The sequence below is a fragment of the Diachasmimorpha longicaudata genome, chromosome 3, assembly GCF_034640455.1.
Source record: "Diachasmimorpha longicaudata isolate KC_UGA_2023 chromosome 3, iyDiaLong2, whole genome shotgun sequence".
Classification (NCBI taxonomy): domain Eukaryota; kingdom Metazoa; phylum Arthropoda; class Insecta; order Hymenoptera; family Braconidae; genus Diachasmimorpha; species Diachasmimorpha longicaudata.
The window spans coordinates 8,953,846-8,969,825 of NC_087227.1; the positions used below are offsets into that span (position 1 = coordinate 8,953,846).

The window sequence follows — 15,980 nt, forward strand, 5'->3', positions numbered from 1 at the left end:
TTGAATCGCTGAGGAGATCTGTCATGGGCAAATAACTATTGAACCTGAATTGCAATTTCTATGTGCAGAGCTGCTCTTCTCAGACGTCACTTTTTTATCCATTGAAAAGTTATCATGCGTTTTTTTAATTAAAAAAGCCGCGTATCTTTCGTTGCTCTTATTTGAATTAACATTCATAACTACGAAGAATTGAATAATTACATTGTTATGTTACGCAAAAAATACCCCTCGAGCTGTTGTTATTGTTGTAATTCTTCAATATTTACCTCACCTTTTGATGTAAACACATTTTAATACTCGTTACGAGTACCCAGCATAATTTTGAGTACATTTTTACTGCAAAAAAAAACCACTCGCAAATTTTTATATACCTCAGAAAGGAGTTAGTATTCAGAAGGAAAATTAATTTATTTTCCTTTTAATTTTCCCTCTGACTTATCGATGAAAATGAGTACAACCGCAGGTTCTCTACACGAATACCCATATTTTTGTATCATTTATACAATATTTTTCCCGCCATCTAAATATTATAAAAATATTTAATACATCAGTGAATTTATTAATCCTCATCCCTTTATCGCTCAATTAAAAAGTAAATAATTTCCCAATTGAATTTTAAACTTCATCAGCTAACAAAATAACTCAATAATTCAGTGTATTTATCTTTACATACCAATTAGGGCGTATACACTAATAGAAAATGACCAATTATGGCGCCATTGATTTAATATTGAATTTCGTAACACTCACTCATAAATTATTGAATCACTCGCGGTTATTCAGCACTGAGTATCAGCTACTCGTAGAATCGAATTTTTAGTGAATTAACAGATATTATCTTCGAATGGCATACGTCTGATCTAACGTCACCGCGTGGACTGGACGCAACGGCATCAGTGGAATTCATCGCCGGCTTGTTCATCCTTTTCACTCCTCTGTCGGTCCCATCGTTCTATGGCGCATGCGCCGGTGCATCGAAAGAGTTGAAATTTTCAGAGATGATAATTTTCATTCTCCCCGATTTCTTTTTCGAGCAACAGCGGTATTTTAATTGAATTTTTTTTCGAGTTCTCGGTCCAACAATGGACTTTATGTGTTGCCGATGTACCCTCCAGGTCCTTCAGTACCGGAGAGACCAGACTCCCATTGCACAAAGCCTTAAGCCTTAAGCCTTTCATGACGTATAAACGAGAATCGCATCACAGCTTATTTGTGTCTGAATCCATCCCAATGAACTAGAAATCCCTCACCGAATCGAAAATACTGTTATCGTAAAATATACATGAGTGAAATACGGTTCCCTGCAACCGTCGTGTGCAAATATTTTTCAATCAATACCCTATAGCTCGAGGCGCCTTCAAATTAAATAAGAAATTGAAGAAAACACGCGGAAAATTGCTGTTGTACTGCATACAGAGACATTTTTTATTTCATTGAAATAAAGACAACAAATTATTTATTTGCATCGAATTATGATGCGTTGCCAACTCCATAAATTCATCAGTCGACAACAGGAGAAAAAATTGGCAGCGATTTGGATTTTATTGATCGTATCAGATGAATATAATATGAAAAATCAGAACCGTAAATTCCAACGATAACGATATTTTCATTCGAAAGCAATGAATAAAATCAGGAAATCTTGGGAATTTTTTTTACCTCCCATTACTCCTCCCTCATAAAAGATATACTTGGACTGGGAATAAGCGTTAATTTGGAAAAAAAAAAGATCGTGACAGATGGAAGAAAAGGTACGAGAAAAAGGCGAAGAAAACAAAAAAAATGAGAATAAGATGATGATAAAGGGTAGACTATCTACGGCGATTTGCGAGGCATCAAGACCCGAGCTTGGAAAAGAACCCGCGGTTATACGTCTACGAGAGATTTTCTTTACCTCGTTTAACCGTATCTAGCCACAAAAGCATTTTCTTTTTCACAAACTGTTCTTATCCAAACAGCCGTTCAGATGACGTCATTACTGAAGTAACTGAGTAACAGAGGCTCCCGTGTATTATTCTCCTTTTGTTTTTTTCCTCTTTTTCCACTTTCTTTTCTACTCTTTTCTCTTTGTGGGTCGAGAAAATAAGATGAAAATGTGACAAGTTCTGAAAGGGAGTTTTAACGGGTCAGAAAATTCGGCATTGTTTCAGCCTTGTGACGTTTTCATGTCAAGTAAAATTTTGTCTCACTTACAACTTCGTTGACTCATATTCAACTCCTTTTTTTCGAACACCAAAAATCAATAGCTCTCGGAAATTAAATTAATTTTTTCCTTCGATGCTATGTACATAAGGATGGGAAACACCTCTCCAGTACATATTTTTCAATGTTAGAATTCTTATATTCACTTCCGTAATGGCTTCTCCATGTATTTTATAATATCGAACGAAATTTCTAGCCACCTTTGTATACCTATATATAGCCAGCCGGTTCCACGGATTTCCCTCGTGTATATCGACGAATTCCCTTCTTTCTTTTTTATCCCAAGAGAAATATTTTCACGTTCGATTGAACTGTAATTACGGAAGAAGATTAAAAAATTCTTAGCATGCCTCGAGAAATTCTGAAGAGCGGAAATAAATCGACAATAACTGTTGAAAATTTTCAATTTATGTAATTGAGAGTTCATGCGACGGTTGCTTAATACTTTCCTTTGCTTCCGAATTTTCTTTTTTAGCCCCACATCTGTATACATCTCCTGAATTTGACGGCACAAATTTACGGGAATTTCACATTTTTTTAGTGATTTATCTGCAATATTTCTCGCGCTGTAAACGTCTTAATTCGAGCATGAAATTCAGACATTAGTTTTTGCTGGAAGTCAGGGGGTAAAATAGATGTGAAGAAAGACAATGGATATGTGTGAGTGTGTATACAGTACTCGGATGATATCCCTATCTCGTGTAAATGCCCTGTGGGTCCTGCCTCCTCCTCCTGAGAGTGTATTTTAATGATATTATAACTACGTCTGAACCATAATCAAGAAATAATGAATTTCCCGTCATATGGCAGAGCTAATCAAAACGTCAATAATTCTCCTCCCCTCGAGTTATTAATGTTGATAAACAGTTAATTCATCATTAAGTTCTACACTATTTTCAACGATTACTCACTACTAGGCAGCCATAAATAACTTTATACTACTTACACCACTTTCTTTCTCTTTTAGTCTTCGCAAGTGGATTAATAAAATTTTATCTGGACAAATAATTTTCGTAATCTTTCCGGACGGCTTTGTTAGTGCAATTCACTAATGACTGACCAATCCTGATCAAGCCCTATAATAAATATATACAATTACGTGTAGCGCAATATTATCACTGAACGAGGCTTCAAATTAATTTGAAACATTGAAAACGACACAGTTTCTACTCTTTACACATCATACACGTCGAAGTACACAAGTCAATCAGTTTAGATTTGCGAGGGGTCTAACGATTGGCTCTGGGTCGTTGCAAGCGATTGGGAAATTTCTATTCGGCAGCCAAATCACGTTGAAATCGACCGCACATGCCAAAAACATTTACTGCACGCAGTATAACTGAGTGAGATAGAAAATGCCGGAGGTTGGAATGAATTTTCCATATATTCAAGTGGACAAAGTAAAATGATTGTACATGAGTTTAACTCCGTTATACGTCGAATGAGCTCGCACAATTTGTTTTGTATCGGAGCTTGACGCCGGGGGTAGTGTAATTATACATAAATGTTACAGCATGTGAAAATTACATCATTCTATCTAGATGGATATCAGCAATTGTCGATTATGTAAAACACACCTCAAAAAGTTAAACCTCCAAAAATGACGTTTACGAGCGACGAAATTGTTCTGCGATTTATTTATTGCGAATGACATTCGTCAACTATTAAGGGTGGAACGACTGGTGGCACCAATGGACCTACGGATGGAATTCATTTGTTGATGATAAGGAGTACGTTATATCAGTGCGGAGTACGAAAAAATTGATATCCAAGGAGCATTGGTTTTCCATCTTTTCGTCTTACTCAAAGACGAGTTGCATGAGAAATGAAGGAAGATTAATCGCCCTCATTGCTGAGTAGGGTGACGCGATTCCAAGTAAATTGGATCTGGCTTTTAAGAAAGACGAAGAAGCAGAGGAAGAGGGTAAAAAGGCATCGGTGATGAAGAGAAAGAGACAGAAATTTGTGGAATGGGGCTGAGAAGATGTAGACGTAAGAGAAAGAAAGGAAGGGAAAAGAAAAAAAAGTGGCGAAGGGGGGAGGGAGGGAGGGAGGGATGGGCGAACAAACTCGATTCGAGGGGCCATTAAACCCTAGGCCGTGGCCAAAGACCAAGTAACTTGTGCTCCCCTTGGCGACCACCGTTGTTTCGACGAGTTTCCTGAAGCACGATGAGGGTTTGGGGTCGTTGAGGGGGAGGGATAACGGGTTAAAGAGGATATGAACGCCAGAGGAAGCGATAGAGGGGTAGATGATGTTTAACTCCTGCTGGGTTATTCTTCAATATATGTCAGCGGGTGGGGGGAAGGTGGGAGGGGTTTTCTCCATTTTATTTACTTCGATGCTGTCATCCCTTGTGTCGACTGCATGGGTGAAAATATTCAGTAATAGTTACGGAATTATTCGCGGAATCCGGAAGAAAAAAATCTTGAAGGTTGTTTAACAATTTTTAAGAAACTTGGGAGTTATTTCAATGTTGTTTTCCGTGAAATTTCTCAATCGTTCGGGAAAAATTATGGAAAAATTTGTCGCCTCTAGAGCAGTGAGGGATCGGAGGGATGGTTAAATTTTACGGAACAAATTACTGAATTTATGTGGCAATTCGTACAATTTCATTTTCACTCACATTTTTTATTGAAATTCCCTTCCCTCGCGGATGAACTATCAAAGGGTCATTTTCACATTTTTCGTGATTATTTTTATTGGATTTTTTTTCTCGGTGTATGGTGCAGCATGCTCTTCTTCATTTCACGATTTAGAAAAACTGCAATAGAGATTCTGGCGTATTCCAACTTCAAATTTGTCAATTAAATCGCGGAGATGGAAATTACATATTCATCGTTACTAAAATTGCACTTTGCACAGAGTTATTCTCTTTGAAAACACTCATTCATTGTAAATAAATAACTGGAATTGATTGGAATTTTCAGGAACCGTATTTTTTAGACATAAAATCCATTTCTCATCATATTATAAATGAGAATAAATTTATCGCGTTAATTTTCATGCAGAAAAATTTACCCCACGCTCTTAAATAACGCATAGAAATTGCTGATAATTTGTCAAATTGTTCATTATTTCCGAGTGAATAAATAAATGAAAAAATGTGATGACAACGCGGCTCGATTTTACTGGACATCCCAAACAAACTTCCAACCATCAGTTACCTGTACTTCTCATATTGCAATTTCGCTGGAAGGTGACACTGGAGCCATTAACAGAAGAGCTTTTAAAAATTTCCTCCCATACAGATATTTATGATTTTTTTTTCTTTCCACTTTTTTTCACCACCTACTCCTTCCATCGTGTGTCGACACACAAGTTACGAATGACACTGGCCAAATATGTGGACCAGTATGCGGGGGATTTCCCGAGCCATAACTCTTGTAATATATTTTTGCGTTTTTGCTCTCTTGGATGATATGCGAGTCAGCGAAGAAAAAAAACTTTCCCCAGTTGGTGGAGATGTATGTGATCTGGGAGATTGGCCATAAACATAAAAGACCGCTTGACATTCCTCTCGTTAATCCGTTAACGTTTTGACGACGTTATGGGCCTGTAATATTTCTTCTCCCCAGGAGTTTGATAATTCCTTCCGAAGGGACGCATTGCACAAGCAGAAAATTTTTGATAAAAATCATCTTATCGTTGTGTAGAAGTACAATCATGAATCATTGCCTCTCGATGTCTGATCCAAAATTGGGTGGAGATTAATATCTGATAATCAAATATTTTATTTTGGTTGGAGAAGGTCCCTATCCTGGTCCTATCATATCCTATTTTTCTATTAACCGTTTATGCTAGGGCTAAAGTGAGAGAGTAAAAAAATATGAATATCTCGCAAATTAAAAATCCGGTAGTTGATTATCCTAGCTTATTGGATACATAAACTATACTCACGGCCTTTTGTTCTTTTCCACGGCGTCAGTCCTTTGAAAGCCCATTTCCTCTTGCGCTTGACGATTCGTCGATATCGACAGCTGATTTACTGCAAGTAAGTAAATTTCAATTTAGTTCGTAGAATTTCGTTCAGGATCGTCTTTTCCCTTTCAAATTTATGTTTCAATATTCCCTAACAGAACAAAGATGTTACGTTTTATTTTAAAAAAAAAGGGGACCCCATACTTACCTATGAACCTGATTCATCGAATTTTTCGGGGAAAAAATTGTGCAACTCCCCTCCGACGCTGCTAGTAATTTTTTACGACAGTTTCTGTCAGCTTATAATTAATATTTTTACTTCTACGCAAATAAAAAATAGGGGTCACTGAACGTTTCTAGCCCATCCGCAATGACTCAATTTTTATCAATCATTTGATCAATTATCGTGCCAATGAGGGTGCTACTGTTACAATCTAATTAGCCCAGTCAGTGGTTTGGCCAACGTTCCGTGACACGAGGATACACTCATTAACAATCCCACAGCGCGACAGAGACATGGACAGTTGGCAATTATCACGTTCAAGCAGTTTAGCTCTCCTTCAAAAATTCGCATGTTCAGACGCAGACGAGAATATTCAATATAAAAATCCCCTCGCCTATATTTTTGTGATTCGTCGGATTCCTTTTGTGTCACTCTTTGCGACCTCTTTTTCCTTTATTTACTTTTGCGACCCTAGTTAAAAAAGTCAATAGAGTAATTACGTTTTTTAAAACCCCTTGTGATTCAAGTTTTTATCACTGGTCATTTATGCGATAAGAGATTTTTTCTGGGGAATTTTTTTTCGGCCATGGAGATGAGATTACTACTACTATTCGTCGCAGATTATACTGTAATCCCCAGGATACGTTTTTCTTCTCTCGTTCACAAGAGAAATCGCTTCGAAAATCTTCGTTTACAATTGAAAATCCCCTCTAATTTCCATCTCTACTTCTCCATTAATTTATCCCAATTATCCCAAGTTATAATTATCTGTCTTTTATTGATAATTATATTATAATTTTTTGTTCAGGTCATGCTTCCGTTATCGAAACCACCCGGTGCGTTTCTCTCTACAGACGACCAATATAGTCCGTTGGGGTGTGATTACGTTTGCATAACGAATGTATACCTACAGTGGGGCCAATACTGAATTTCATCGAACGTGAAACCAACGTCCCCGCAACGCGATTGATCCATCAATCATCACGGAGCCTTCTCCCCAACCTAATTTATTTTTTCCACCAGAGATAAAACGAAGAATTAATTATCTTCAAGTGGATAATATTTATCTCATCAATTTTCACCTGATTAATTCTGCCCAACCTCCCCTACTGAAGTATCATCTCCAATAATTTTCTTTGATAACCGATTACTGATGTGGGATAATACACACAAAAAGTTTATGTTGAACTAATAACGCATGCAGGCACGTTCATCGTAACCAATAGTACCAGTATTGAGCAAACAGAGAATAATGCAACCGTTTGTCGGTGGAGGGTCAACATTTGGGTTAGTATTCTGCTAATCTAAACTTCATGAGCAATAAAATTTGACCCCCTTAATTATCGACGTGGTGTCCAGAAAAATATTCGAAGTAACCCAGTCAGAAATGTTTGAAATAACCGTTGAAGTGTGGGAAGGGTAAAGCCAAGCGAAAGTTGTAGCCAATTAATATTTTTATCATGGAAAATCAGATCAATATATCACCCCCTATATATTCATCTCACCCCTATTTTGGTACTCATGACTCGTATTTTAACCTCACGGCCTTTAATTTGATCTTCGTGAATCTCAGCGTTATTTCATTTATAACTCATTATACAGAGATATAAATCTGATCATCAGCAAACAAAATTGCATTCTCTAAACATTAGTTTCAATGTGTAACCAACGGAACTCAGTGTATTATGTACACTGGTGTCATCATCCATTTAGTTTATCTGGCCATGGTGTTGGGGTCACAATGGAAACCCGGCTGGGGGGTCGTATAGAGGAAGGATTGGGCTCTTTTGAGGGCCAAGGGAGAGGAAGCGCTAAGGGAGAGGGTTATCCATACGACGCGGGTTGTTTCATATTCACATACCTGAGAAGGCTGAATGGGGGATACGTTAGTACGTTCTAAAATTGTGAGCCGAGACGAAAATTGTAATTTACACTTTACCGAGAGTATTTGCGACTTGGGTTAAGGTAAAAGACCACTGAATATTCATTAACGAAAAAAAGAGAAAAATGAAAGATTCTCAGGTGCGTTTTGTCTCCACAATTTACACTATTCCGGGGAGATATTTGACAATTATTAGTAACATTATTGGCAGCCAATTTTCTGGGAAGCGAAACTCTCTTATAATTTCATTATCCATTGATCAAGTTTGGGACAGTGGCCGTAGGTACTTTAACTACTAACCGACTGCATATTAATTATCTGTTAATATCAAGTTTGACGGACGTGATTCCCTCCTGAGGGTAGCTGCGAGGAACATCCACAGGGTAAATAGAGAAGCAGTTGAGTGCGCAACTGAAGGACGTGGTGCGGACATGGATTTTTTCTTTTCAAACATTGACGGATCTTCCTATAGGGTGACCTCGTTTCAATATTCAAACTCAATCGATTCTCCTTCCCCTGAACCCCCTACCCTCTCGCAATAAACTCAAATTAACTTTCTGTCCTTTGATCGAGTTTGTCGAAACGGAAAACGGATAAACTCGATTGAATGAACCACGAAATTTCTTCTTTTCCCTCCTAATGTCCTTATGGTCATTTCCATTTCAGACAAAAGCGAAACGCATCCATTATTTCATTTTTTTTTTGCTAATTGAGGATTTGCAGGACTGCAGGGGTGAGGATGAAGCCCTTGGAGATACCCTTAAGATGTTGAACTCCTGAGACATCGTCGCCAGGTCGAACCCCTGCCAGATCCGATCCATGCGAAGGTCGATCCCTACAAAATTGGAATGTCGTGACGTGCAGCCCTTAGAAAGTCTGGGCCTCATGACTTTTGACACCCGCAAGGTATAACCCTCGTTAAATTCAGGTACAATAGTTACTACATTGATAATCGAACAGACTCGTTGTTTACCGCTTTCAGAAGTTTTATCTGTTAAAGGTATATTACCAGTCGTCCATAGCGTACCCTGCAATAAGACAGTAATACCATGGTTGTGTTGATAATTGAAATGACGATTTCCGATTTTTCTAGGGGTCCGGGAATTTTCTAAAATCGATTTTTTCGTTTTTCTCGGCTCCTGGGCCTCCTAGAGCAAATCGGGCCCGGATTTGGTATCGTTACGTTTTTGTCCATATCTTTGGAAATATTATAGCTAGGACCATTCGGAACTGTCCTCTGCCACCATCTCGTGTCATTTTTTAGAAGCCACCCACCCACATGGAAATCGCCTTGAGCTCAGGTTATGCAGCGGTACAAGCCGACACAGGAAACTCGAGAAATGAGAAAAAAAAAAGAACCTGAAGGTGGATCTCGCTCTCAAATTCGTGAAAGGCATCCGCTCACGTTGAGCTTTTCTCAAGTCAGTGCTTGCAGTGATTCTACTCCATGATTATCGATGAACATCTCTATACGTGGACCATACGGTGGTGTCCGGCAACCCCAGGTCAACGAAATATCCCGTTGTCTTTTTCAATTTTTTTGGAGAGAAAAATGTCTACGAATGAAGTACCTCAGTTTATTTCACTGTAACTCATTGTCTCATCGAAGTGGAGGATTATGTTTTTGTGAGAAAAATGATCGTGGGATAATTGAAAGGGATATCTCATTTGAGGAGGCGGGATCAATAATCAAATAATTCATTGTGAATTATTTATTAATAAAAGCCCACCAGTGATTGAATAGTACGAGAAAAAACGAGTTTGGCGATCGGAGGAAACGAGGTGGGTACACAATCTATATGGTATAACTGTAAACTGTCATTGTAGGATGGATTAATGTGTGTCACATACCTACACCGGAGAATTTTAAGCTAACGGAGAGATGTTATCTCCCAACAGAGAGACAAACAATTAATATCTACTTGCATATTTCCTCAATCAATAAGTTAGTCTTGTGAACATCCTTTGTTGATTACACATCAATAATATATCAGTGTAGTAAATTATCGAGTTTTTAAGGCTAGCATTGTGCTGGAATCCCTCTAAGCAGCTGTCAACGAAAGAATAGTCTTTTGAAAGTCCCTACTTCTTTATTGGTACAGTATTGATTGAATTCCACTAGGGATAGCTCAAATGGATGCCTTTTTATATTAAATTTATCTATACTTGCTAGTGAAACGAGGGCTTTTTTCATTTTTTATTTGAAAAATGCGATCTCCGAATTTCATCACTGATAAAGGAGTCACGCAACGGAATCTGTCACCGACTCCTCCAGACTTAGATTTTCTATAAAATTAATTGCTCCTTCTCTCCCCCTGTTCTTCAGTGACTTCTCACACCAGTGCAATCATGGAGGGACCAGAGGTGACATTTTTGTTTCAATTTGGACTACTGCGAGATACTGTCAGTGCCGAGGCAATGACTTTAACACTGAAAGGACTCAAGGAACATGCCTGTGACTTTATCAATAACAAGTGCCCGGATCACGGACTCACTCAGCTCTTTGAGAGACTCTTGCTGTTCAAGCATGATTATAATTCAACGAATATACTACACTTGATTACAAATGCTACTGAAGTTGTTGATGAGACACTGGTGGAGATTGTACTCACTGGTATTTATTTTCATTTCTATAATATGAATCAGGAATAAATGATCCAATTCGACCATTTTTTTATTAAAGGGAAAGTTTTAAGGGAGGTACAATTATTTGATATTTTTTGGGCTAATTAAAAGGATCTAAGAACCTTGGGTGAAACCCCCATTCTTAATGAAATTAAAATTTACTCTATAATATTCTCAGCGCAAGTACCAACGGAGGAGATCGTCGTTCGGCCACACGCCCTGGCTGTTCACTCCTACAAAGCCCCAACATTTTGTGATTTCTGTGGGGAAATGCTCTTCGGACTTGTCAGGCAGGGATTGAAGTGCGAGGGCTGCGGTATGAATTACCACAAGCGTTGCGTTATTAAGGTACCCAACAACTGCATGCAGGATCCCAACCGACGCAGACGTAGCTCAACGCTGCTAAATGTTCCAAGATCCCCCAGCCAAGGCTCAACAAGCAGTTTAACGAGTGCTAGTGACGATAATCAGAGTGCTGGTACATCGTCTACAACAAGTTGCAACAATACTAATTTATCAGTACCATCGATAATAACACCGAAACAATCACGTTCCCCTTCGCTCGGTGGAAGGCCCATATGGATTGAGCGTGAAATGGCGACGAGAATTAAAATTCCACATACTTTTGTTCTACACTCGTATACGAGACCGACTGTTTGTGGCCATTGTAAAAAATTGCTGCGCGGACTGTTCAAGCAGGGACTGCAATGCAAGGATTGCCAATACAATGCCCATAAAAAGTGCATTGAGAAGATACCCAAGGACTGCACTGGAGAGAACCCTAAGGATCTTGGAGGTGAGGAGACGAAATGAGATGTCATTAAAAATTTTTAGACGTACAGTAGATTCAGATCAAGAAGAAGAATCCAATTCGTTTGAAGAGTTTTGTAGCGATATCAATGTATCAATACAGTCAGGAGATGTGAGATTTTTTTTCAAAATGAATATTTTTACCGATTTATCTGCCTGAAAACCTTGTTGGAACATTTTCTTCTCACTTCATCCGAGTGGCTTTTCCGTATTTGTAAGGAAATGGTGACATTTATGAGCAGGTAACGAATACGCAGATAGTGATGTTGGCAGTGAGCCAGAGAGCAGATGTGACGGGAGAAATGAAGAGGGGGATGGAGATAGTGATGCGGAGTCTCCGCCAAGAGCATCGCACATTTTTTACGGGGATCCTAAGGAAAATCAGGTCAATGGCGACTATAATGTGAGTGTTCTTAATTCAGGGATAATTCATGCACGTCAATGATGGTTTTTCACTTAAATTTTTCCTGGCAGAATCAGGTGCCCAGTCGTGATGACGGATCTCCGGACGACTGTGGCAAGTCTCAACCTTCTAGGTGAGTTTTGCCTTGTCACTGAGTGATGTCTTATATTTTTTTTGCCATCGGTATATTGATTGCAGACTTCCGAACGGTTTCGGAATGTCACAAAAGTTTATAGCTTTACAACACTAACAGCCAACATTTCAGATATTTACTGCCATCTTCATGGGTGCGATAAAAATTACAATGGTTCAAATATATCGTATGAATAGTTCTGTCTTTCCTGTTCAAATTTTCAGTTGCCGAGTCGATTCGCGCTCAGGCTACAGTTAAAGTTATGCAAAAAAATATGTTGAGAACAAAGAAATTAAGATCATTCAACTAGTTCTGAAGATATTTTCAAGAGTTTTAGAAGTGATTCTCATACGATTGATAAAACTCATATGTTCTTCTAGACTAAAGATCGTTTTCTTTCAGTTGTAGTTCAAGCCCCAGCAACAACATTCCTCTAATGCGGATCGTTCAGAGTATAAAGCACACCAAGCGCCGGGGCTCAAAGGTGTTGAAGGAAGGATGGATGGTCCACTTCACAAACCGTGATCGAATGAAGCGCCGACACTACTGGAGGCTCGATTCGAAAGCAATAATGCTTTTCCAAAGTGATACGGGATCAAAATACTACAAAGAAATACCTTTGGCTGAGATACTGGGAATAGACACGGTGAGGCCTCAGATATCACCTGAATCGAATCACTGCTTCGAGCTTCGAACAGCAAATGTGGATTACTATGTCGGAGAAGATCCACTCAAAATGGATTCTAATGCACAATTACCACCGCCTGAGAGTGGCATTGGGGCACATTTGGCCAGATCCTGGGAGACCAGTATTCGTCACGCTTTAATGCCTGTTACCAATAATTCCAATGCCAGTAAGTACAACTGAATGATATTAATTGCATCAAACTGAATAATTAAAATTGACGAATCCCATCTATGTCTTCAGTCATTTGTTAATTTTTCCATCCCGTCCCAATAACGCAGGTTCCTTTCTCCCGATTTGGAATTGTCACTAGGGATGACCCCACATGGAAAAGCAGTAAAATAGTGGATAATAAAATTTCGAATTTATTCTGTTAAGTAAATAATACCAAATTTCCCAGGAGGAATATTCTCTTATCCGCCTGGTCGCTAATGTTCCCAACGGAATTATCTCTATATAATATCTTTCCGTTGTTCCATTATCTATCATTTCGATAAACCTTCCAGGCGAAACTCAATCGAGTGAACCCGAAGACACAGTGACGGACATGTCTCAAATATACCAAATTTTTCCCGACGAAGTACTCGGCTCTGGACAGTTTGGGATTGTTTACGGAGGCACTCATCGCAAAACTGGTCGAGCAGTTGCCATTAAGGTGATTGACAAGCTTCGATTTCCCACGAAGCAAGAGGCACAACTCAAAAACGAAGTGGCAATCCTACAGAACTTATCACACAGCGGTGTTGTCAATCTCGAGAGAATGTTCGAAACTCCAGAAAGGATATTCGTAGTAATGGAGAAGCTCAAGGGTGATATGCTGGAGATGATTCTGAACTCTGAGCGTGGACGACTCAGCGAGCGCATCACAAAGTTCCTCATAACACAGATTCTAATTGCATTGAAGCATCTGCACAGCAAAAATATCGTTCACTGCGACCTCAAGCCTGAGAATGTTCTTCTCAGCAGCAACAATGATTTTACACAAGTGAAATTGTGTGATTTTGGATTTGCGAGGATCATTGGGGAGAAGAGCTTCAGGAGGAGCGTCGTGGGGACTCCAGCCTATCTTGCACCAGAGGTACTGAGGAACAAGGGATATAATCGATCACTTGATATGTGGAGTGTTGGGGTGATTGTTTACGTTTCACTGAGCGGAACTTTTCCGTTTAATGAGGACGAGGATATTAATGAGCAAATTCAGAACGCTGGCTTCATGTATCCCCCGAATCCTTGGAAAGAAATATCTTCCGATGGTAAATGCGCTTGTTAATTTTCTTTGTCATTAATTTTACAGATTTATTCTAAATGAGCTGCCCATGCTCGATTATATTTTAACAAGATCCAGAATTTTTAATTGATTGTTTCTAATTTTTGTCAGTAAAGGAAATTTGTTTAATTTTTTTGTAGCTATTGACTTGATTAATAATTTATTACAAGTCAAGCAGAGGAAGAGATTCACCGTTGATAAAAGTCTAGCACACGTTTGGTTGCAGGTAAAAATGTTACTAACAATACAATACGATCTGCTAGAATCATTCATAAAATTTGAATTCATTCTTTCACCAGGATTATCAAACGTGGTGTGATCTACGTCAACTAGAAGCACAAGTAGGCTGTCGTTACTTGACTCACGAGAGTGACGATGCCCGTTGGTTGGCACACGAGGTACAACAAACATGACACGACTACCTGCCTAAAATCAACATCGAATCTTCAACATTCTCACATCCATTCCACAAAGGTTGGGCTCGCTCAGCTCGAGCCACTATACGACGATTCATTCGTGCCTGAAGTAGTAGTTTCCAGCAATAAGAGAAAATAATAATTCCTACTTATCCAAGTATTTCCAAATATTTCACGAATGAAGTATCAAATTTTGAAGTTCAATAGTTCAATTCGTGTTTTCTACACTCGTAATACCATATCACTGATGGCAACCAATAGTGGAGTTTGAGGAGTAGCTGAAGTAGACAACAAAATATTCCCGAAGGCCTGTAGAGATTTTTATCAAGTTGAATCATCGCTTTTGCTTCTTTTTCCTGTTCTTCTTCTTCTTCTTCTGATGCTTAATAACTTCTAAATGTTCTAAATCTAACTGTACATTCCATCTAATGTAAAAGAACTTTTGTTGAATGAAATCCATGGGGTAAGTGCATGAATTATTTTTAACAGATAAAATTTATGAAACTACCAATGTCGTGAAAGGGCTGGCATTCGTAAAGAAGAAAAAAGTTACAGATATTAATGCTGAACTCTCTCCCCATTCCACTAATACTCGACTTTTAATGTATCTAATTATGGAGATGTCGGGAGATGAAATTAAAAATTCATGAGATTCATTGTTGTTCGCTCGCGCGAATTGTAAATTACCGCGATTTTTCGATATTTATTGCAATTTTTGTATAAATAATGAAAGGGATTTGAGGGAGACATTGCTAATGGACAAAGTAAAAATGGCCAATTACTGCGAGAAGTAATTGTCGATTCATGAATAGCATTCCATCTTAGATTAGAAATTTTATTGATTGATTCACGGATAGTGTAACCTGACAATATTCAAATAGCGCATGAGAAATCGAGCTCAAACATTCAGCATTAAATTGGACACGTACATCCATTACGCTATTTATTAAGTTTTTTTTTCATTTTATTCCCTGAGAACTGTGTAACGATAATCAGGCGACTTGATATTTTAGAAGTTTTTGAATCGTACCAAACAGCAGAGACTCGCTTTTAATAACAATTAATACTGTTTTTATTTTGGTTATCATTCGATTTATTGATTTACTGATTTTTATTGTTTCTAATTGCGACTGGTTGTGGGATCTGATACAATTTTATACACTGTTTTTTTATATGTAAAATGTACAAGTACGTTGTAATATTCTTTATCATAATTATTATTATTATGAAATATGCAATAAATAAATAAATAAATACTGTTTAGTCCATCAAGATAGTAATGTTGGAATAAATATTACAAATAGGGGAGACTAGGGCTAAATATTAGTGTCAAATTTTTGCAACAATTAGAACCCTCGACATTGATTCATCACCGTTGAAAACTTTCCTTCCGATTATTTTCCTCCTTTTTTT

General features: G+C 38.3%; 2 protein-coding genes across 5 annotated transcripts in view; one reads left to right on the forward strand and one right to left on the reverse strand.

Moving 5' to 3' along the window:
• LOC135160002 (protein rhomboid) overlaps window positions 1–6,181 on the reverse strand; it is a 31,012-nt gene extending 24,831 nt beyond the window's left edge. The window contains exon 1 of one of the 4 annotated variants that reach the window (XM_064116118.1): window positions 6,103–6,181. Coding sequence is in view for 1 of the 4 variants with exons in the window: in XM_064116115.1 (XP_063972185.1) it covers window positions 751–754 (4 nt within the window). In the remaining 3 variants the exon portion in view is untranslated. Of the gene's footprint in view, window positions 1–673; window positions 872–3,148; window positions 3,295–6,102 lie in introns of those variants that run through there. The other 3 variants (XM_064116117.1, XM_064116116.1, XM_064116115.1) reach the window with 3 other exon arrangements.
• Window positions 6,182–9,554: 3,373 nt separating this feature from the next.
• On the forward strand, window positions 9,555–15,843 carry LOC135160020 (serine/threonine-protein kinase D3). The gene is made up of 9 exons (XM_064116150.1): window positions 9,555–10,010; window positions 10,555–10,842; window positions 11,032–11,649; window positions 11,906–12,066; window positions 12,138–12,199; window positions 12,602–13,053; window positions 13,391–14,137; window positions 14,292–14,377; window positions 14,451–15,843. The coding sequence occupies exons 2-9, from the start codon at window positions 10,578–10,580 to the stop codon at window positions 14,562–14,564; spliced, it is 2,505 nt and encodes an 834-aa protein (XP_063972220.1). The 5' UTR covers window positions 9,555–10,010; window positions 10,555–10,577; the 3' UTR covers window positions 14,565–15,843.
• The last annotated feature ends 137 nt before the right edge of the window (window positions 15,844–15,980 follow it).